Source organism: Hemitrygon akajei, chromosome 1 (genome assembly GCF_048418815.1).
Source record: "Hemitrygon akajei chromosome 1, sHemAka1.3, whole genome shotgun sequence".
Lineage (NCBI taxonomy): Eukaryota > Metazoa > Chordata > Chondrichthyes > Myliobatiformes > Dasyatidae > Hemitrygon > Hemitrygon akajei.
In genome coordinates, this window is record NC_133124.1 from 107,820,833 (window position 1) to 107,844,328 (window position 23,496).

The following is a 23,496-nucleotide window of genomic DNA, read 5'->3' on the forward strand; positions in this document are numbered from 1 at the left end:
CATTTCCGTTGGTTACGGAGCGACGTACATCGTCCTAGTGTTCTTTCTCGAGGTTGAAAAAATACAAACACACACAAATATAATGTGTGCTTAAAGCAAAAGGGGAACCAGAAAGAAAGAAGACAAATTAAAATGGCTATAAATATAAAAAAGTACATTATTTTCTGATGGAAGAATTTTTTCGCGTTCATTTTGTTTTGCAGAGGCGAAGCGGGGATTAAATAGATCGCGTGCCTGGTGTTTTTTTATATGTGTATATACACACAAGGTACAATATATATTTAAATATGGGAAGGATGTTTTAGAAAGAGGGAGTTCGAGTGTGGATTCCATAAGGAGGCCGGCGGCCGGTGGCGGAGCAGCAGCGAGCATGGAATAAAACTGAAGGACAACATTTGTATCGGATCGAAAGGGAGAATTGATACAAAAAGGTTCGATTTTGGAACGTCGCAGGCGCCGGGATTCTAATTTCGGAACGTCGAGTTGTCAGTCCCGGAGCAGAAGTCTGAACCTTCCAAAGGTGGAAAAGAAATTTACACGCCGGCTTAGAAAATCGTTGGAGGTTTTTTTTATCCCCCTCGTTGTTTTATTTTTTTCGTTTTTCATGCTGAATGTTTTGAGTAAAATAACGCCGTTCGGTGAAGATGGGGGACGCTTATGACCCAGAGCACCCGACCGAGTAAGTAACCGAAATATCTCTTTATTCTTATCACATAATTTATTTAATTGTCATCTGATTCGTTTCTAGTGAAGCTTAATATAAAAAAATAAAATGTGGCTTGAGGTAAGAGTGCAAAAAGTAAAGAATTTAGACGGAGAACTAGTGCTTCGGCATAAGGTCCAAAAGGGACTGGAGCCCAGGCCCCCGTGATGGTCATTCTTCCTCGTGTTTTAATTCCCTCCTCCCCTATTTTAATTAAAACTATTTCACTCTTTGTGTGGCTCGAAGGAAAAATAAATGGTGGGTAAACTTTGAAAAAGGAAGAAGAAATACACAGACGCACACGAGTTAGCTTTGGGGAGAGATGGTAGTAGGCCTGAAATCCCCGGTGCTCGCGTAATTCTAATGGGTGGGTGGTGAATCTTGCGACACCTGGCTTTTTTAGGGTGGCGGTAGGTACGGTATTTTGAAGGGTGATAAGAGCAGTCTTGGTTAGATTAATTGGACAGCAGTGCAGAAAGAAGGAGAATTGTGGGAAGATTAGATTTACAGGGAAGGGCTAGTGGAGACTACATTCGGGAGGCTTCGTTTTACTTGGCAAAGTGCTGATGTTTGGTATAAAACAATCGGCAACTGTCTCCATCTCATTGAACATAGTTGGACAGAAGCATGAGTAACACACAGCAGACTGAGCAACAGTCAGGCCAAAAAATAACAAATGCACAGTGACCATCACTACCCACGAAGACAGTTGGATGCCATCTTGAGTCACTTAAAGCTGTTATCACAAATTCATACAGCCATCAAAGAAAATAATAATCATGAATTTTGTAACAAGTAAGGGCTTTTTTTTCTTTTACACATCCTGCTCTTACAAATCAACTACATCTCTCCCTAAATCTGCACATGTGCAACAGGAAGAATTTTACTTTCTTAGTATTGAAACATTAGTCAAATAAGAATAGAACCCTTATTTAACCTCTACTGTCAGCAGGAGGAAGTTCTTCATACACATTTTATTCTGACTGGCTTTTGACACTGCATAATTTTAAAATAAGAAACTCTGGAATATTTTGGAAATAGTAAGTACTTAAATCTCTTTTTAGTTGAGTTTGTGTTGCTGGTGAAAACCCTTCATTATACTTAAGCAGAAGTGGCGAGGGGAGTACTCCAGAAGGATTGACTTGCTTTTTTCAAAATAACTCCTTAAAATGCTGCTCACCCCAGTCTAGATTTTTAGCACATGCAAAGTTTCTTTTTGCTTTTCAATTTATATTGTTTGTACTACTTTACCTTGCTGTTCAACTTGCAAAGAATTTGTATTCAAATCAGCACGACCTAGTTTAGTTCTGAACAAGCAAACGTGCATTTATATAGTGTACTCCCTCACTAAAGTGCTTCATACATATTAGTTTCAAGATTTAATTATGGTTATATCATAAGGTAATGCAGCGGGCAATTTGCACACATCAAGTTCTTGCAACACTGAAATAAATAAACAAATAATCTATTTTTGATTGTTATTTGAAAGAAAACTATTGACCTGGGTAATAAACTTCTACTTGAAAAAGGATCTTTTGCAACCACCTGAGAGAGATTAGTTTAATGCCTCAACTAAATGATGGGACTACAGACTGAATAGACTTCCCACAGTATCTTTTTACCATTAATGTATGAGCTAAGGTGGTGATTATTGTACCATAAAGAGTAACCCAGCTAAGTTTAATGCTCATCTAATCCTTTTCTGCACCTCCAAGCTTGCCATTTTCATCTCTAGTAGCCTAGTATTGATTATTAATGAAGTTGTATCTTCAAAGATTCAAAGTACGTTTATTATCAAAGTATATATGCAGTATACAACCTTGAGATCATGTTTCCCACAGACAGCCATGAAACAAAGAAAACCATCAAACACCCCCCCATGCAAAAAAAGCATTGCGCAAACAGCGGCCAAAAAATGAGCAAAAAAATGCTGAATATAAAACAGAAAATCGAAAAAGTCCAGGCATTTTCAGTTTATGATCTGCAGGCCGTTCGACTCAAAGTTACCTAAAATAGCAGCCAAAAAGGAGGGACCAGAAACCATAAGACCATGTTTGTTACCAGATTACCAACTCTGAAGCTTGAACTAATAATTTGTGAATTAAAGACTTCCATTTGTTTTATACATCCCAGAAATAAAACAGTTTCTGTTTTGTAATGTTATTACTCTATTAAACAGTTGGATGGTAACCAGTGGAAAGCTTCTTTCCCAAAGGATATCAGTTTTGACCCATATTTGACTCCAATCCCATCCAACTCTTAAATGTTCTCTGCAGCCAGTTAGTTGCATCAGTTTCTACAAACATGGATTGCAGTTGCTCAAGGAAGCAGCCTGCCACCCCCGTAAAAATGGTGGGACAGTAAGTGCCAGCCTTGTGGGTGATTTCCATACGATTAAACAAAATGGTGCAGAAGCCCTGGCTGACTTATTTCCTAAATCACAGCCGTTGTTTTTTTTCTGTTAACTGACATTCGGGTCAGTGCCTTTTGGCTCCAGTCAAGAACTGGAGTCAAATTTTTTGAGGTTTGCCGGTTTAATTTCTGCCATTCACTAAACCATGTTATCCTGTGGTCATCTGCAACCTGTGGAGAAGTGAAGGAGATCCCCTGAGGAGAAAAGGTAAATGAGACAACATTTATGTAACGTACACAAACTGCTGGAAGAGCTCGGAAGGTCAGGCAGCATCTATGGAAATAAATAGGCAGTCACTGTTTCAGAACAAGATCCTTTATCAGGTCTGGTGACATAAATTTATTATTAAAGTATGTATATGTCATCATATACTACCTTGAGATTCATTGTCCTGATGTTTGCATAAAAATAAATTCATATAATTTATGAAAAACTACATAATGACAAACAATGTGCAGAAGAAGATAAATTATGCAAATAAAAAATAAATTTATACTGAGAACATGCATTGTAGAGTCTTTGAATGTGAGCCTGTAGGTTGTGGAATCAGTTCAGAGTTGAGAGTGAAGTTATCCAAGCTTGTTCAGCAGCCTGATGGATAAAAACTGTTCTTGAATGTGGTGATGTGGGACCTAAGGCTTCTGTACGTCTTCTTGATGGTAGTAAAGAGAGTGTGGCTTGGATGGTGGGGTCTTCATGATGGATCCAGTTTTCTTACAGCAGCATTCCTTATAAATGTGCTCAATGGTAGGGAGGGCTTTGCCTGTGATCACTTTCTGTAGAATTCTCCATCCCTGGGCTCTGGTGTTCACATACCAGGCTGTGATGCAACCAGTCAGGACCTGCATTGTATATCTATAGAAGTTTGTCAATGTATTAGGTAACATACCAAACCTATGCAAATATCTAAGAAAGTAGCGGTGCTGATATGTGTGATGGCATTTACATGCTGGTCCCATGACAGATCCGCTGATACGGTAACACCGAGGAATTTAAAGTTGTTGAGCCTCCCCACCTCTGATTCACTAGATTGAGGACTGACTCGTGGACCTCTGCCTTTTTCCTCCTGTAGTCAATAATCAGCTCTTTGGTTTTGCTGACATTGAGTGACCGGTTGTTGCTGTGACACCATTCATCCAGATTTTCAATCTCCCTCCTATGTGCTGATTCATCACCAGCTTTGATTCAGCCAATAAGAGTAGGGCCACACAGTCATATGTATAAAGCAAGTAGAGCAGGGGGCCTTGTGGTGCACCCATGCAAATAATGATTGTGGAGGAGATGTTGTTGCCATTCCATTCTGAATGGGGTCTACAAATGAGGAACTCATGAATCCAGTGCACAGGGAGATATAGAGATCTAGGTCTTAGAGTTCGTTGGTTAGTTTCAAGGGGATGATAGTGTTAATGCTGAGCTATGGTGTACTCAATGAAGAGCATCCTAATGCATGCATCTTCACAGTCCATGTGTTCCAGAGCTGAGTGAAGAGCCCATCAAATGGCAACAGATGTTGACCTGTTGTGACAGTAGGCAAATTGGAGTGGATCCAGGTGACTCCTCAGGCAGGTGTTAATATGCTTCAAGACCAACCTCTCAAAGCTGTAATTGCTGCAGCACGATGGTCATTGAGGCAGATTACCATTTTTTTTCTTGGACACCAGTATAATTGAAGCCTGCTTGAAGCAGATGGGTACCTCAGAATGCCGAAGTGAGAGTTTGAAGATGTCCTTAAACACTCCAGCCAGGTGATTAGCACGAGCCTGCTGTAGTTAGCCAGGTGTGCTGTAGAGGCTAGATGCTTTCCATGGATTCACCCTCCTGAAGGATGCTCTCACATTGCCCTTAGAGACTGAAATCACAGAGCATCAGACCAAGGGGTGTCAGTCTAACATCAATCATTCCCATTTCTACAGGTGTTGCCTGACCAACTGAGATACTCCAGCAGTTTTATTTTTTTCCTCAAGATTACAACACGTTCAGTCTGTGTATTTCCAATTGACTGACTGAACTGTGATTTGTGATTCTGGTTGAGGTAAAAAATATTTTCTAGAATATTTCCCTCTTCAAAATAGCATCATAAATACTTTAATTTGAGTTAGTATTTCCACTTGCCTGGTATATTTGTGGTTTTCAGATTGAAATCCCATTCATTTACTTGAAGTGAAATCCCCACAAAGTTGTCCTTGTTAAACATCTTTATTTCTGTTGGCAATGGGAATTCTCAAGTGCTTCACTCTTGAGCACATCAGAAGCAACTTGACAAGGGGCAGATAGCCTAGAGTGATAATTCATAATGCAGAATTGAATGTTGATGTCCATTTTTTATTTGAAAGATTAGAGACAATTCTATTGTAGGAGCTTTCTGGGGTGCAGCCATTCCTGTCTTCATCCAACATCCACACGAGCAAATTTTTCGTAGGATTTGTTAATTTATTTTCTTCCGCTTCACCCATGCAAATCTGGGACTATTAAAACCAGGCAGGTTAATGTTCATACTATAAAGGCTCCACCTATCCAAAGCTATCAGAGATGCAGAACCTAATGTACTGCATCTTCTGCACTATAATTGTGACATTGTGAGAGCTGACATACATTTGGTACCTGATAGCGTTCTGCAGTTGAAATGTTGTGGATACATAGCTGGCTCTGTCCCTTAGGTGTAGTACTTGTGGAACATCATCTCTTTGGAATATGAAGTGGTCAGTTATATTTGGAGGTCAGAAATAACACTGATCTTTTGTAGGAAGGGGAATAGTTCAGTCAGCTCCTCTGGCCTATTCCATCTTTCCATTGCAGCCTGACAGGTATGTATCTCCATCCTATTTGAGAGGATGCATGACCATCTTGGCACCAGGAGTGGGAAATGCATGCTAAACTTGTCAGTATCCTCCATATCCCAAATGCAAATTTTAATTGGTTTAATCCCTATTGACAGAGCTGTAATTCAATGTAGTTCAGTGTTTAACAGATAATTTAAAAGTAGAAGATATGGTAACTCAGACCTGTTCTGTTCAAATTTATACCTCCTCTGTGTAATCAACTTTGATCCATATCCATTTCTATCCTTGCCCAGCAAAATATTATCGATCTCAAAGTTCAAGAATTTTAATTGAATCTTTCTGAGGAGGAAGAATTCCAAATTTTTTTTTCTTACATGGACGTACTTGTGAAGCGCTTAACCTAGTTGTAAGATTATACATCTTTTTCTAGAGGAAATAGTTTCTATCTAGTTTTTGAATTCCTTGAGTTTTTTTTTCCAAAAAAAAAGCACCATTCTGTAATAAAGATGCTTTTGACCTGAGCTGCCTCTGAAAGTCATGAAATGTGTGGAAAACTACCAAGTTCTCTTATCTAAGAATATATCTAATAAGTGCTGCAATTTCCAGTATAACTGCCTGTAAGGAGTTTGTACGTTCTCCCCATAACCATGTGGGTTTCCTCCAAGTGCTCCATTTTCCTCCACAGTCCAAAGATATGCAGTCAGTAGGTTAATTGGCCGTTGTAAATTGTGTAATTAGTCTAGCATTAAATTGCTGGATTGCAGGGTTACATGGCTACGAGCTGCATCTCAATAAATAAATAACTGCCTTTGTTTTGTTTAAATTATATTAAGTGAGTTGTAGTTTGCAAATTTGAGCCTTAGTCAAGTATACAGTCTGGGCTGACAAATACAGCTCTAGGGAAGTGCTACACTGTCATATGCACCATAGTTAACATCTTATCTAAAATGAGGTGCTCTCTGTGCACTCACATACGTAGTTTGGTTTTCAGAACAGTTAATTTACAGCACTGGACGTATAGAGGCTCTAGAGTTCAGATACTGCTGTGGCAGTTTGAGAATTTGAACCAGATTTTTAAAATTCAGACATAACATCAGAATGATGGTAATTATGTTTATAAATGGCCTCTGAAATGATCTACCACACACAGGCAAATTAACTAAGCATCAAGTACTGGTCACATCAGTGATGTTTCCCTGTTAGTATTCGGTACTTTTTCAGTCACTGTGTCTTTCTACATAATAGTGAATTCTCCACTGCAGGAATGGACAGATCACCTAGGCAAATAGCTTGTATGAGATGGACATAACAGAGGAATGATGGTGATGAGATAAACACAAGTTTTTTTTTCTCACCTCATTCTGTGCAGGAGTCACTGAGGTTATCTTTGGGAAAGAGACAAAGTGAAAAGTGCAAACTAGGGCTGGGGCAGGTGGTTAAAGAAACAACACAAGGGGGAGAAAGCCTACTTGCCCTTCTTCGCATCAATCTGTCTGGCTCAATCTATTTATCACAGATTCATCTGTTATAACAGATGTTAGGAGTGATCGGTGCAAGGTTTGTCTGGAGGTGAAGAGTGGCAGCACCCTGATGCTAAATGCAATAACATTAGAACATGTCAGTCAGCTCAAAGCTGCATATTCATGTTACATTATGGGCTATCAGCAGCAGTAGATCTGTATGCCATCAAGATCCACTACTCCATGGCCTGGTGTTCCTTTTTATGCCTTTGTCATCAAGCCAAGGAATCAACAATACTGTGTAAATGACTATAGCAAATCTACCATCAGATGTACTTAAGTTAAGCATTGCTTGTAAAGTAGCAATAATCAGCAGCATCCTTGAAAACACCAGATACAGTGCTTTATAGAGTGTTAAGTGATCCCATGACACTGATGAAGGGTCTCAGCCTGAAACGTCGGTTCTTTAATCCTCTCTTTAGATGCTGCCTGACCTGCTGAGTTCCTCCAGCATTTTGTGTGTGTTACTCTGGATTTCCAGCATCTGCAGAATCTCTTGTGTTTATGATCCCACGACAGCAGTTCAGCAACTCTGCACTTCTGCCACATCCAGCCATGAATGCCAGTGGAGCGGTATAACAGTTAATGGAAGGAGGAGGATCCTTCAGCATCCTCGCCCTCAAAGATGGTGGAGTCTTACACTTGACTGTAAAGGACAGTGTTGAAACTTTTGCAGCTGTGGTCACCCAGAAATGCTGAGTGGCTGATCCATCTACTGACATCTCCACCATCAGCAAAGCTACTCGTGTATAATATCAAGAAATAGCCCAAACTTTTAAGCTTCAGAAACCTGGCTGTACTTCTAAAGACATTCTGGCACATTTATCTGTGTGTTGACTGTGACACCTTATTACCCAAAAATGTGAAAATTGGCCATATGTGACCTGTCCATAGAAAGCAAGACAAGTCAAAGCTGTGGAGTTACTATACAACTGCTCTTCTCTGAATCATCAGCATTATGAAAGGAGGTATCAATGTTAGTGCTCTTAAATTGTTCCTAAACCCAGTAACTTGCTTACCAAACCTCTCTTTGGTCTCCACCTGGACCACTTGCCTCCAAGTCTCAATGCAATCTTTATCCAAAGATGGACAGACAGCAGGGCTGAAATACAAAGGTGAGTTGGGAGTGTCTGATCTGATTCTGACATCAAAGCAGTATTTTAGAAAAAAATAATGGATGGCAATACTGGCTATAGCCATTCTGTGTACACAGAAAGAATTTGATGGGGACACAGTTAGCTGCAAGTTGCCCTCTAGGCCTGTCATTGTGGCCTGTAAATTTCTCAGCATTTCTGTGGCTACTTTTTATAAAACAGTACATCCGTAGAGCATATACTTGGACTGTAATAGATGAAGGTGACTCAGTACTACCACCACCTTAATTCCAAATAGGGAAAGCCAAATTGCTACCATTACTAGCAGTGGCCAAGTCTCATTAATGAATAAACATAAAGGTACTGAGTTGTGTTTGTCATTTCACTCGTGTTTGGCAGTTGTCAATGTGTGAGCTTAGGTGCTGGTGTGGTGGAAATAAAGAATTTGTAAGTTATAAATACACTGGATGTCCAATAAGAATTTTGATGTGTGGTCATTATTGTAGTATTGGAAACAACAGCCAGCTTTTGCTATTGAGGTTTCACAGACAGCAGTGATGTGAATGATCAAAGCTATGAAAGTGATGATGGGAAGAAAGTAGGGTTGGCCAGGACAGCAGGGAGTCCAGTCCTTGTCCAACTGTTTCAGCATACTATGCCTCCTTATATTTTAAAAAGGATAGTACTTCTAGGAGTATACTGCTCCCACTGCACCAGAGTGCAGTGATCTGCATGTGGTCTACTCCCTAGAACGGACCCTCAATATTCAATTTTCTGATTCTAACCTGTGCTTTTAAAAAAAAGTTTGGGAACTATGTAGTCCAGTAAGTCAGAAGTAGGAGTAATTAAGGGAGCTGTTCGGATTCTGTGGGTAGTCAAACATCATCGTCATTCTGTTGAGCACAGCCAGCAGTAAACAATACCAAGGGTGCCCTAATGTTGTATAAAGAACATGTACAAATACATGCATGCATGCAAATTAGAAAAAGTAAAAGGTTAATCAGCCGGTCAAGCTTGCACCAGCATTTAATAAGACTGCAACTGATCTTATTGTACCTCAGCTCCATATTCCTGCTTATCTCTGGTTACCTTCACCCCTTGCTTATCAAGAACCCATCTAACTCTGCCTCAAAATATTCAAAGACTTTGCTTCCACCCTACTCATGGGGAAGGAGATAGAAGTATTGACAACTCTGAGAGAAATAATTTTGCCACATCTGCTTTAAGTGGGTGATGCTCTTATCTTTAACAGTGACGCCTTAGTTGTTGATTCACATCCCCATGCCCCCCCAAGAGAAAACATCACCACATCCACCTCTGGATCTAATGTGGTGGCTTCCCACAATTCTGAAGGCCAACTAAACCTGTTTAATTTTCCTTCATAAGGCAACCCACCCATTCCAGTTTAACAAATCTGTGAATGCTTTCAATGTCTTAACATCCTTAAATAGGATCAATACTGCACACAATACTCTGGGTGTGAACTTAGGAGTGCTCTCTAATTGAAGTGTAATCTTCCTACTTTTGTAATCAGTTTCTGGAGAAATAAGCAATAACATGCTGTTAAGCTTTCCTGCACACTAGCCTATTGAGAATTGTGCATCATGTTAAAATCAAGCCAGCTTTTGATAGTCAGTAATGTCCACACAGTAAGATCACACAATGAGGTGAATGACTAGTTAGACTTTTTTGAGCATAATTGATCAGGGGTCCCACCTTTTCTTAGCACAGGTTAGTATCAGAAAGATTTTCTTCCCGCCTTTGAACAATGCAGGGGAATCTTTTGGACTTTAATTTTATGAACATGCATATCACTGCAGATCCCTGAGAAACTACCACCAAACACTATGTCATGAAGGTGCTTCTTCAAGTTGACTTTTTTTTTATAGTGTTTTTGTATAACTTAGTGGCTTGATAAATAATTCCACAAGAGAAGTTAATCCTAAATATCTGGGACTTACTTTGATTTATAGAGGGATAGAGTCAATAGTCCCACAAGAGTAGGTGGGGTTGTAAAGAAATCATAAATACATGATTTCCATCATCGGCCAAGACATTGAATATAAGAGTAAGGAAACTATGTTGCAACTGTCTAAAACTTCGATTAGGCTTCACTTGGAGTATTGTGTGCAGTTCAGCTCACCACATTTGAATTTATTTAAATCTTACATCCATCCCACAACATGAGGGAGTAAAAATCTTTGCGTTACAACTCTGTCACAATGTACAGACACATGAATTTATAAGTCTAATGGCTTGTAGAAAGAAATTGTCCCGTAGCCTGTTAGTCTTGGCTTTAATACTGTGGTACTATTTGCCAGACAGAAGCAGCTGAAACAGTTTATGGTTGGGGTGACTGGTGTCCCTGATAATCTTCCAGGCCTTATTTACGCACCCGCTGCTGTAAATGACCTCAGTGGAGGGAAGTTCACATCCACAAATGCGCTGGGCTGTCCGTACCACTCTCTGTGGTGCACAGTGATCAAGATTGGTGCAGTTCCCGTATCAGGCAGTGATACAGCCAGTCAGAGTGCTCTCAGTGGTGCCCCTGTAGAAGTTCTTGAGGATTTGGGGGCTCATGTCGAACTTCTTCAGTCGCCTGAGATGGAAGAGACGCTGTTGTGCTATTTTTGTCACACAGCTGGTGTGTACTTCGCAGGAGGGATGTGGAGGCTTCGGAGAGGGTACAGAAGTTAACTAGGATGCTGCCTGAATTAGAGGGTATGGGCTATACGAAGTTGGACAGACTCAGGTAGTTTTCTTTGGAGTGTTGGAGAATGAGGGGAAACCTGATCAATATTTAGAAAATTGTGAGAGGCGTAGACAGAATCTTTTTCCCAGGGTAAAAATATCAAATACTAAAAGACATGCTTTTAAAGTAAGAGGGGAGGTGAGCATGGCAAGTTTCTGTACAGAGAGTGGGTTGCCAGAAGTAGTGGTGGAAGCATTGGCATTTAAGAAGGCTTTTGATAGACTCATGAATGGAGGGATACAAATCATGTACAAGAAAAAAGGGTCTGTTCCTGTGCCTTACTGTCATATGGGACTAAAGTTGTAGACAGGCCAACCAAGTAAAGAAGGATTTGCTTCTCGAAGTTCAAAGTAAGTTTATTATCAAAGTATGTATATGTCACCATATACTACCATGAGATTAATTTTCTTGTGAGTATTAACAGTACTGTAAGTACAAAAACACAATAGAATTAATGAAAAACAAACATGCAAATACAAAAAAGGAAAAAAAAGCAATAATAATATTAAATAAATAATAAATATTAAGATCATGAGTTGTAGAGTCCTTGAATGTAAGTAAATTGGTTAAAAGTGAGTCCATACTGTAGGTTATGGAATCAGTTCATTGTTGGGCTGAGTAAAGTTATCCACTCTGGTTCAAGAGCCTGATGGTTGAGGGGTAACAACTGTAACTGAACTGGTGGTGTGGGACCTAAGACTCCTCTGTTAGCCACTAAGAAAAGCAGTTACAGACTTAAAACCATCTGATGCCTTTCTCTGAAGCTGGTTTTCGCAAAGCAAGTTAAATAAGATGCTCAGGATATGAAATAAACATCTTCCTAGTGCATGGTCCTTGATCTGAAGTTGTCTGCTTCTTTCCTGACTGACTGAAAACTAACTTTCTTGTGTTTGTTCTAGTTTTTCCTCAAACTATCCAGTACTGTATTCTGCATCCTACTGTGACCTTTATCACCAGGAAGAAATGGGACTTCCATTTAATGTCTAGCAAAACTGTCAGTTACATTCCACTAATTTAATGCTTTCTTGTGATATAGGGATAAATTTAAAATAATCTGTGCAAGTCACGAAGATTCTGAGTACAAAACATTCAATACGTACATTCAGCACTACAGTAACAGATTACTGACAGAAACTATTCTCTCAAATAGAAGAGAAACAGAACATGTTCATTTAGTTTATATAGAGTTTTTAAATTTTAATGTCAGTGGAGAAAATGCAGCAGTGTTATTGCCTGCACGCACTGGGAATTTTTGAGACAACTGGGTTGGTTATTTTCTCATCTTTAACATCTAGCAAAATTACATTAAGTTGCTAAGTTCTTTTTTTATCCATTTGCCTGATACTTCCTTTTACTACCACTTTTTTTATAATTACATGTTCCTTGGATTCAGCTATATGTGGGATATAAGTTAAGCACAGAAGTTGATTAGATGGTGTATAATCAAATTATCTTTTTAACCTGCTTTAGTTGCCATGTCTTTATTGGGTAGGATTGCTGACCTTGTCAAGGTTTGGATATTCCTAGGTAATGGTATAAGCAGCCAAAAATGATTTGTCAGTGTAAATAGTTTCATTTCATAAGTTTGAGATAACAGGAGTAGCAGACTGGTCATAAATTAGTTGTGCTTCCAAGTTTTTAGTCTTTACATCTTTACAATAGCTTGCATAAGGCAGGAGCATTGAGGAGTGAGAGCATCCCAAGCCACTGAACTCTGGTATTCCACTGAACATTAATCCAGTCTGTAACACCAGAGCTGCAGCTTCCTCTTTCCAGATTTGTCAAAAGTGGGGTTTAAATTCTATACCACTTGATTCAAGTCAGAACAAGCCAAAGACTTACTCCTGTGGTACAACACCTTATATTCTGTCTGGGTAGCTTCCAACCTGATGTCATGAACATCGATTTCTCAAACTTCCAGTAATGCCTCCCCCCCCCCCCCCCCCCCCCCCCACTGCCTTCACCATTTCCCATCCCTTTTTCCCTCTCTCACTTTATCTCTTTGCCTGCCTATCACCTCCCTTTGGTGCTCCCTTCTTCCATGGTGTTCTGTCCTATCAAACTCCCCCTTCTCCAGCCTTGTATTTCTTTCACTAATCAACTTCTCAACTCTTTACTTCATCCTTTCCCCCTCTTGGTTTCATCTATCACTTTGTTTTTCTCTCTTCACTCTCCCACCTTTTAAATCTACTCATCATTTTTTTTCTTGACTGTACCTTTTCCATAGATGCTGCCTGGCCTGCTGGGTTCCTCCAGTATTTTGTGTGTGTTGCAAAGACTTCCTGCAATCTAGAACTGATTTATCAGATTTTTCATTGAATCCATTTTCATGATGACTCTTAAGTGGAGAAACTACACTGGACAACCAAGATTTTGCTTCCTGAATATTTTTGGAAGTATGTTATGGATTTTGGGCTGCTGTTCATGAAAGCACCATGAAATTTCCCAATCACGCACTTTTTTAAAAAATCACCTACATTTGTTATTTCAGTTCATAATTCAAGTCAAAATAACTGATGCCAAGATTAAGGAAAGCATTTTTGTTGGTCCACAAATCAAACAGGTCATCAACGACAGGCAATTTGAGGAACTTCTCGTGGGACTGGCGAAAATCGCATGGATGAAATTCAAGGATATTGTTGAAAATTTTCTTGGCAACTACAGAGTACCAAACTACGTGCAGCTGGTTGACAACATGCTTCAAGCATACAGAACCACAAAGTGCAACATGTCATTAAAGATGCATTTTCTGCATTTCTATTTAGACATCTTCCCTGCAAATCTTGGTGCTTCAGTGACGGGCATGGTGAAAAGCTTCATCAGGACATTGCAGTCATGGAGAAGCTGTATCAGGGCAACTGGAATCCGTCAATGCTGGCTGATTATTGTTGGACACTTAAGCAAGAACCCTAGGACACTGCAAACAAATGAAAATAGTCGACAAAACATTTTTAGCTTAGTTGAACTATGTGGCAAAGTGTCAGCACTGTTTAAGCAATTAAACGCATTATATTCAATAAAGGTTAATTTCTTGTTTCTTTAAATTCCTATGTGATACAAGTAGTCTGAAATTATATTGGTATTCACCTTCAAATGTTCTATCATAAACAAAATAATTCTGAGGAAGCAACACCTTTATTCTCATGTTCTGTCCCCTTCTTTCCTGAAGCACTGATTCATATAGTAATGATATTATATGAACATTGGATATCACCTAGACTTTTTCTTTCCAGATCTAAATTGAAAATGTCTGCCAAATAGAGGGGATTTCCATTAATTTGTGTGATTTAATTTGAAAAAGCCTCAGCTCCCAGAATATTCCAAAATGGTTCACGTCAATAAAAAAATTTTCAAATATAGTTGTTTGTTTTTCAATAAATTAGTACATTTGCATATCAGAATGGAATCAGGACTTTTGACCCGATTGGTCCGTGCTAACCAAGGTTCCCATCTAAGCTGGTACCATTAGTTTGTGTTTGGCCCACATTCCTTCAAATCTTTCTTGTCCATATGTATTTTAAATGTTGTTAATATTCCTGTTTCAGCTTCCTCTAGTAGCTCATTCCATATACTGATCACCTTCTGTATGGAAAAAGTTCCCTCTCAGATCCCTATTAAATCTCTTCTCCCGACAAAGCCACTAGTTCTTGATTTCCCCATCTCTGGGGGAGAAAGGCTATGTGCATTAACCCTCATGATTTTAAAAACTTCATTCTGCACACCGATGGAAAAAATTCCCAATTTGCTTCACCTTTCTCTGTAACTCAATCCCACAAATCTTGGCGATATCATCATAAATCTGCACTCTTTCTTGTTTAGTGGCAGCCTTCTTATACCAGAGTGACCGAAACTTGAGTGCAATATTCCACAGGCAGCCTCACCTACATTGTACAATTGTACTATAATATCCCAACCTCTATTCTCAATTCCTTGATGCATGAAGGCCACTTTGCCTAACAACATCTCCACGTTCAGGGAACAACGTACTTGTACTCTTGGGTCCCTCTGTTCTTTGGGCCATTCCAGAGCCCTATCATTCACCGTTACTTACAGCAAGGATGTTTGTTTATTTTAGCTAGCGAGGTGGGGACATGTCCCTACCAAAGGAGGTGTAAGGTCCTTCTTTCCTTGGGTAGGGCGTAGTACCTGCTTAGCCCCCACACCCCAGATCAGGGTCACGTGAAGCCATAGGAGCAGGTGTATGATCATCTGAGCAGCTGGTGCATCTCACAAGTCCTAGTTTTGCAACCACTGATGCCAGGCAGAGAATCTTGGAAGATTATTGATAATGGCTGGGTCACCAGAGGGTGGCAATGGCAAATAACTTATGTTGAAAAATTTGCCAAGAACTATCATGGGCAGAAGGCCATGATCACCCATGTCATACGACACGGCACATAATAATGATGATGACGGTGTTTATATATTTATTTAACTATACCGTGCGGAGTAGGCCCCGCCAGCTCTTGAGCCATGCCGCGCCAGCAACTGCCAACAAACATGATTAACCGTGACCTAATCATGAGACAATTTACAGTGACCAATTAACCTACCTGATAAGTTTTACCAGAGAAAACTTTTGTATTTCATAGGGAGGACTTGAAGAGTTTCCCTACAGAACGGCGCCAGAGTTAAAGTCCAGAACACATCAAACTGCAATAGCGTCATACTAACCACTGCGCTAGCTGTAGTAATTAACACAATGCTATTACAGCCAATGTGTAAAGAATAATGTGGTAAATGGCTAGATAATCTTCTTTACGACAAGTAGATTTGAAGGATGGTTGTAAGGGTGATGTTTCTGCTAAAGGCAGTGTATTAATGACAATAATAAGAAATCAGATGAAGTAAATCGAAACCAGCCTGGAGTGAGACTTTGACTCAACTTGGCCATGTTGATGTTTATTCTCCACTTGAGAAGCAGATTTGAAGGATCTTTATTTAATCACCAACTCCTATAGTTCATTTTGGAGCATTGCCATGTTAATCTTTAAATGTAAGTCTCATGCTGCCCACCCTAAACTTTTTGCCTTTTTAGTCAAGTATTTGTAGCTTTTCTCACTCATCACTAGGAAGTCTTTTTCTATTTATTCTGCCCCATTCTTTCATAATTTTAAAAAAAGATCTTTCTTGGGAAAAAGTTAATTTTATGTCTCATTTTTAATTACACACTGAAGTAGCATATTGAAAGAGTCAAATTTGGAAACAAAAGATGCATGGATGTGCATTGCTGAGATGTGAAAGAAGTGGGAGGAAGTGGAATTTTTTGTGGAGAGGATATGAAGTTAGTTTCTCATTTGAAGATTTGGTAAGATTGAACAACGTTGATCTCTGCTCCAGAACCAATAGTGCTTTATCAGAACAGCTACAGCACTGGTCTATGGGGCAGTGTAGAAAACTGCCTACGTAACACTTCACAGGACAAATCCAGTCTAACCGCTACTTGTTCAATTACCGTAGATTCCGGACTACAGAGCGCACCTGATTAAAAGCCGCAGGCTCTAATTTTAGAAATAAAATCAATTTTTTAATTGTAAAGGCTGCACCGGATTTTAGGCCGCACCGCTACTTTTAAATATACATACGTATCGGTAACACAAATTACGTTGCATATACTTTTTTACTGAACAGCACGAACAACATTCCAATATCTCCTAGCGACTGGTAAAAATATATATACTGCAGCCTACCAGGAAAAGTTATTGATCGACTTTAACTTAAAAGCAGCGTTTTCGCTCGGGTCTAATCGGGTCTGACGCGCTTGCGCAATGCGATCGGGTCTAATCGGGTCTGACGCGCTTGCGCAATGCGATCGGGTCTAATCGGGTCTGACGCTTGCGCATTGCGATCGGGTCTAATCGGGTCTGACACGCTTGCGCAATGCGATCGGGTCTAATCGGGTCTGACGCGCTTGCGCAATGCGCTCGGGTCTAATCGGGTCTGACGCGCTTGCGCAATGCGATCGGGTCTAATCGGGTCTGACGCTTGCGCATTGCGATCGGGTCTAATCGGGTCTGACGCGCTTGCGCAATGCGATCGGGTCTAATCGGGTCTGACGCGCTTGCGCAATGCGCTCGGGTCTAATCGGGTCTGACGCGCTTGCGCAATGCGATCGGGTCTAATCGGGTCTGACGCGCTTGCGCAATGCGATCGGGTCTAATCGGGTCTGACGCTTGCGCATTGCGATCGGGTCTAATCGGGTCTGACGCGCTCAGGTCTTGCTTTTCTTCGAGTATTTTCCATGTTGATGAGGGTGAGTACAAATGACTGATTTACAATAATTTAATTGTGAAAGTGCGCTTGATTTATCGTACAATTTCATTGGACCTCTGTGAACTACTCATCAATTTTATTGGTCTACTGTTACGAGGCAAAATGTTTACGAGGCGGCATGAAAAAAAACCATGTATTAGCCGCTCTGGATTATAGGCCGCAGAGTTCAAAGCTGTTCAAAATGTGGGAAAAAAGTAGCGGCTTATAATCCGGAATCTACGGTAGTTTATTTCCCATCTTTGTCAAGTGTGATGAAAGGTGTCATTGGCAATGCTTTCAAGTGACACATACACACCAATAGCTTACTGTTTGAATTTTGCCAGGACCATTCCACTCCAGATTTTATTCATTGGCACTCCTATCAGTGAGTTCTAGTGAGTCCTACATAATCAGTATCTTAGAGATCCCAGTTGATCTGAAGCTCAATTCAGTAACACCAGCCATATAAATACCGTAGAGCGCAGACTATAGAGCGCACCTGATTAAAAGCCGCTGGCTCTAATTTTAGAAATAAAATCAATTTTTTACTTGTAAAGGCCGCACCGGATTTTCGGCCGCAGGTGTCCCACGTTGTAATATGAGATATTTACACAGAAAGATATTACACGTGAGAATTTTTTAACTTTTAATTAAATCCATATGGTAACAAAAACAAATACATATTGCAAATGCTTTTTTTCGAACCGTGCCCGTAACGCGGCTACTTTTAAATATACGTTGCGTATACTTCTTTACTGAACAACATTCCAATATCTCCTAACGACTGGTAAAAAATATATATACTGCAGCCTACCAGGAAAAGTTATTGATCGCCTTTAACTTAAAAGCAGCGTTTTCGCTCCGCCGCTCCCCCCCCCCCCGCCGTCCCATTTATCGCAAACCGGTATCCCACAAGACGCGGCGAAACCGGGTGTGACGTCATAGCATCCCGCGATGTAGTACAGAGAACAAATATAGTTAAAACTCTTCTAACTTTAACTAGAAAATGAATTACTAAGCGAAAATATTATAAACTAAATAACTGCCATAAAGGCAGCACAATGCTTTTCTTCGAGTGTTTTCCATGTTGATGAGGGTGAGTACAAATGACTGATTTACAATAATTTAATTGTGAAAGTGCGCTTGATTTATCGTACAATTTCATTGGACCTCTGTGAACTACTCATCAATTTTATTGGTCTACTGTTACGAGGCAAAATGTTTTCGGCGGCATGAAAAAAATAATACATTAGCCGCTCCGTTTTAAAGGCCGCAAAGTTCAAAGCTGTTCAAAATGTGGGAAAAAAGTAGCGGCTTAAAATCCGGAATCTACGGTAGTGTAGCGAAAGGAGCCACCCACAGATTGTTTAGGTATGGTTGAACATCCACTTTCCTCCATCTAGAAGTTGTAGGTCAGGAAAGTGATGGAAAACTGTCCACTTGCCTGGATGAATGCAGCTCAATCCATCGTTGATCCTGCTAAGAATTCATTGCCTTTGCTACTAGCACACAGTGGTTGCAAAATGCACTGAATTTACTGATCTGCCAAACACCCAACACCAAAATGGGCTACGTAATGATACTGCAGGTAGCAGAGCAGTTTCGTAACTCCAGCATTCTGGTTTCAATTCTTACCTGTGCTGACAGTTGGAGTTCCCATGTTCCCTCTGTGACCACATCTTCCCTTGGGTGTTCTGATTTCCTCCTATATCCCAAAAATGAGTCTGCTTATAAGTAAACTGGCCATTATAAATTACCACTTATGTAAAGTTCTGTTGGGAGACTCAAAGGATTATTCATGGGCAAGTGAGAATAGGTCATGGAGAAAATAAATGAAGGAATAGGATTGTTGGAGTTGGTGTGAGAGCTGGCCACACTTGATGGACTAAATAGCTTTATGTGATTCTTGCTACCGAAAGAGCTTTTATCATTGATCCAAATCCACACAGCATTGATGAGTTCTCTCAGCACAAGAATTGAAATAGGGTACCACTACCTCAAAGCAGTTAAATAGGGGCAAGAAATACTGGTCTTGTTAGTGAACCTCGTTCCTTGAAAATAGATAAATTTAGAAGTAATGCTGTGGTTGTGAAGGAATACCGTTTGGCCTAAGACTGTGGCTAAAATACATTTCTATAGGAACTGGTTTTGAAATTCTCGACATTAGCTAGAGGGATTTGTGACTGATCCAAGTTTGGCTGTTGGACAGCTAGTTCATTGCTGTAAAGGGACTTCAAGAATTAAGTGAGATAGTACAGACTTGGGTTATCATCCTAAAATATGTGTTTCTTCCTCCACAGATGAATGTTTCTAGCATTTTCTGTTTTGCAGAAGGTGGAGCCAAATGTGTGTGAAATAGGATGATTTCTGTAAATATTTATCCCAACAGTTGATCTATGAATGAAGAGACAGGTGGAGATCTTTTCTGTGAATCAGCATTCGTCAAAACTGGTGTGAAGCCATCAGAAGTAATTCTCTGGCCATACCTGGATCGGTGAAACGAACAGGGTGAATCCCCTTAAGTTGGATGGTGGGAACAGACATTGTCAAAGTGCCTTTTACAGTCGGCCCTCCTTATCCGCGAATTCAACCAACCGCGAATCGCAAAAACCCGGAAGTGCTCATCCAGCACTTATTGTTCGAGCATGTGCAGACTTTTTTTTTCTTGTCATTATTCTCTAAGCAATGCAGTATAACAACTATTTTACATAGCATTTACATTGTATTAGGTATTATAAGTAATCTAGAGATGATTTAAAGTATACGGGAGGATGTGCGTGGGTTATTGTGCATCGGGATCGAAAAAAATCTGAAGTTCTCTTACTAAGTAAGTTGGAACAAGTACATCCGATATTATTTAGCGTCAGTTAGTCAAACGTTTGTCTTAGTATATCGGATATATTTTGCCTTTCTATGCATATAAAACACTTAAGAATGTATCTTTCAGCGCTGGGCTCGGGAACGGAGGTTGCCGAGTTAGATCGAGTGACAGACCACTCCCGAGCGCGCTGTCCACCGTGCCAGGTTGATGTGGAGGATCAAAACCCCAAAGCCCAATAATTAAACCACTGTGTTGCTTAGTAATAATTGTAGCTTTCATTGGGGCAGAGCCTTTCTCACTTTATCCTTTAAAATTGTTCCGATCATTGACCGACGTAGCCTAATGCTTTTCCAGTGACCGATGGCGTTTCACCTCTTTCCAATCGCTTTATTATTTCCACTTTATTTTCAATCGTGATTATTTTTGTGAACAGAAACACTGTGGATTCAGATCTCTGCCACCGGGTCCTAATGTCCACCGAACTGAGACGGGTTAAATAAGGTCTGGGGTTCCGCTGGGTCCTAAGGCCCACTGCATTCAACAGGTTGAATAAGAGACTTGAGCATCTGCAAATTTTGGTATCCGCGAGGAGTCCAGAACCAATCTCCCGCGGATAAGGAGGGCCAACTGTATTTACTTTTACAGAGACTTGAATGCAAAGGTGAATGGTTCAGTCCAGCTACATCACAGACACAGAAAGTCATTTGTGAATTTGATTGAAGTAATTTTAGTACAATGGCAGAGCACAAGCCAGATTGGAGAGGATCAAATGTAAAATTTCTGAGGGAGATTTTCATGAGCTTGGGATGCAGCTGTATGCTGAAGATGTGGAAGTTACTAGAATCAGTAAATGTGCCAAGTGTATTTATTTAAAAGGATAAAAACTGCAATCTAAGGAGAGGACTCACAGGGCTTGATTTAATCCCTGAGATTTCATGTATTTTGGGAAGCTCTAAAGTTATGAAACATGCCATGTAAATGTAAATCTGCCCATTTATTTGTTCTTTAAATAGAGCCAGAAGATCTTTAATGTCTACCTGATTGGTGAGCAACCATGTCAAGTTCAAGATATGGGACTGTTATTTCAGCTCTGCAGTATTGCGCTGATAAGTTATCTAGGGTTATACTGTATGGTTAAAGAAATTTAGTGAGACTTGAGCACACATGCTTCCAAATCAAAAGCAAAAGTACTACTCTCCAATGCTGGAGGACCTCAGCAGATCAGGCAGATTCTGTGGAGGGGAATCCTTTCATCAAGGCTACTCTGCAGGAAGCTGTGTTCCATGAGGACTCAAACGTCAGAGTGAATGGGAGTGACAGTGAGGAGGACCTGTTTCCCAAAATATTGTTTGAAAGGACCTGAAAAGTATCTTGAACAATCAAGATAGTCATCTCCACAAAATAGTCTGCTTCTCTAAAAGAAAAGAAAATTAAAATTCATAAAAGATAAATATATTCAAAATTATAAATGTCTGATGTTATTTTTGAATCTTTGATCATTTGTTGCTGATCTATTCATTTGAGTATCAATCCTAGAAGCACTCTCAACTCTGAGTCAGAAGGTCTAATGTCCCATTTCAGGGAGATTGTGTGCGTGTGTGTGTATCTAGGTTGATACTCTGGTGAAATACTGGAGAAATGCTGCAGTGCTGGCAGTTGTGAATTTTGGATGAGATTTTAAACCAGGCCACAGTCTATCATTAGTGTATAAATAAGATGCCCTGGCAACATTTCAAAGGAGAGCATTGAAGTTATTCCTTAGTTCATATTTAATTCTAAAGTAACATTGTACAGATATGGATGTTTTTTATTATCTATGTACTCTTCCTGCATGCATTTCTAGCATTTATAACTGTTTGAAAGTACTAATTTGCTGTATATGACATCAAGCATATCAAGATAATGAAAAGTACAAACCTTTTTGTGACTTTCTTTTACTATATCACAACACATGACCTAGTGAGAAGTCAGCTGTTACCTATCTATGTAATTGTTTACTGCTTTCAGTATATATAAAATCTTAATGTGAGAGGGAAAATCAGTAGTGAATGGAATTGGGTTGAAGGAAAAACAAAAGTGGCCCAGTTGGGAATATTTCACTACTAGGTCAGAAGCCATTTCCTCTGAATATGTAACCTCGAGATTAAAATGGATTGAAGATTTGTGTTGACCCTTACCAATGATAAACAAGAATGAGAATCAGGTTTAATACCACTGGCATATGTCGTGAAGTTTGTTGTTATGCGGTTGCAGTCAATTGCAATACATAATTAAAAGTGAATAAGTGTGTGAGTGTGTAAATGTACTTTTTTATTTTAAAGTTAAATTAAGTTGTGCAAAAAAGAGAAAGAAAGTAGTGAGGTAGTGTTCATGGGTTCAGTGTCCATTCAGGAATCAGATGGCAAAGGGAAGAAGCTGTTCATGAATCATTGAGTATGTGCCTTCAGGCTCCTATCCTTCTTCTCTGATGGTACCAATCAGAAGAGGGCATGTTGTGGGTGATGAGGATCCTGAATGATGGATGCTGCCTTTTTGAGGCATCACTCCTCGAAGCCGTCCTGGATACTGGGGAGGCTAGTGTCCATGATGGTGACTAAGTTTACAACTCTCTGCAGTTTATTTTAATTCTGTGCAGTTCACACTCCTCCCCATACCAGACAGTGATGCAGCCAGTCACAATGCTCATAGTACATCTATAGAAATTTGCAGATGCCTTTGGTGACATATCAAATTTCCTTAAACACCTAATGAAATATAGCTGCTGTCATTCCTTCTTTGTAACTGCATCAATATGTTGGGCCCAGGATAGACCCTCAGAGATGCTGGCCCCCAGAAACTTGAAATTGTTCAACCTTTCCACTTCTGATCTCCCGATAAGGACTGCTCTGTGTTCTCTCTTTTTTACCCTTTCTGAAGTCTACAATCAATTATTTGGTCTTACTGACATTGAGTGCAAGGTTATTGCTATGACATCACTCAGTTAGCTGATCTATCTCACTCCTGTATACCATCTCATCACCATCAGAAATTCTGCCAGCAATAGTTGTATAATCAGCAAATGTATGGGTGGTATTTGAGATGTGTGTAACCACACAGTCATGGGTACAAAGCAATGGGCTCATATCCTTGAGGTTCATTAGGGTGAAGATTAGGTCATCAGG

General features: G+C 39.9%; 1 protein-coding gene across 3 annotated transcripts in view; it reads left to right on the forward strand.

Annotated features, from left to right (window-relative positions):
* The first annotated feature begins 27 nt into the window (after positions 1 to 27).
* Positions 28 to 23,496, forward strand: part of setd2 (SET domain containing 2, histone lysine methyltransferase) — a 122,241-nt gene continuing 98,772 nt past the window's right edge. For 2 of the 3 annotated variants that reach the window (XM_073049264.1, XM_073049272.1), the window contains exon 1: positions 28 to 679. In XM_073049264.1, coding sequence (XP_072905365.1) covers positions 645 to 679 — 35 coding nt within the window. In that variant the 5' untranslated portion in view covers positions 28 to 644. Of the gene's footprint in view, positions 680 to 8,407; positions 8,532 to 23,496 lie in introns of those variants that run through there. The other variant, XM_073049281.1, reaches the window with a different exon arrangement.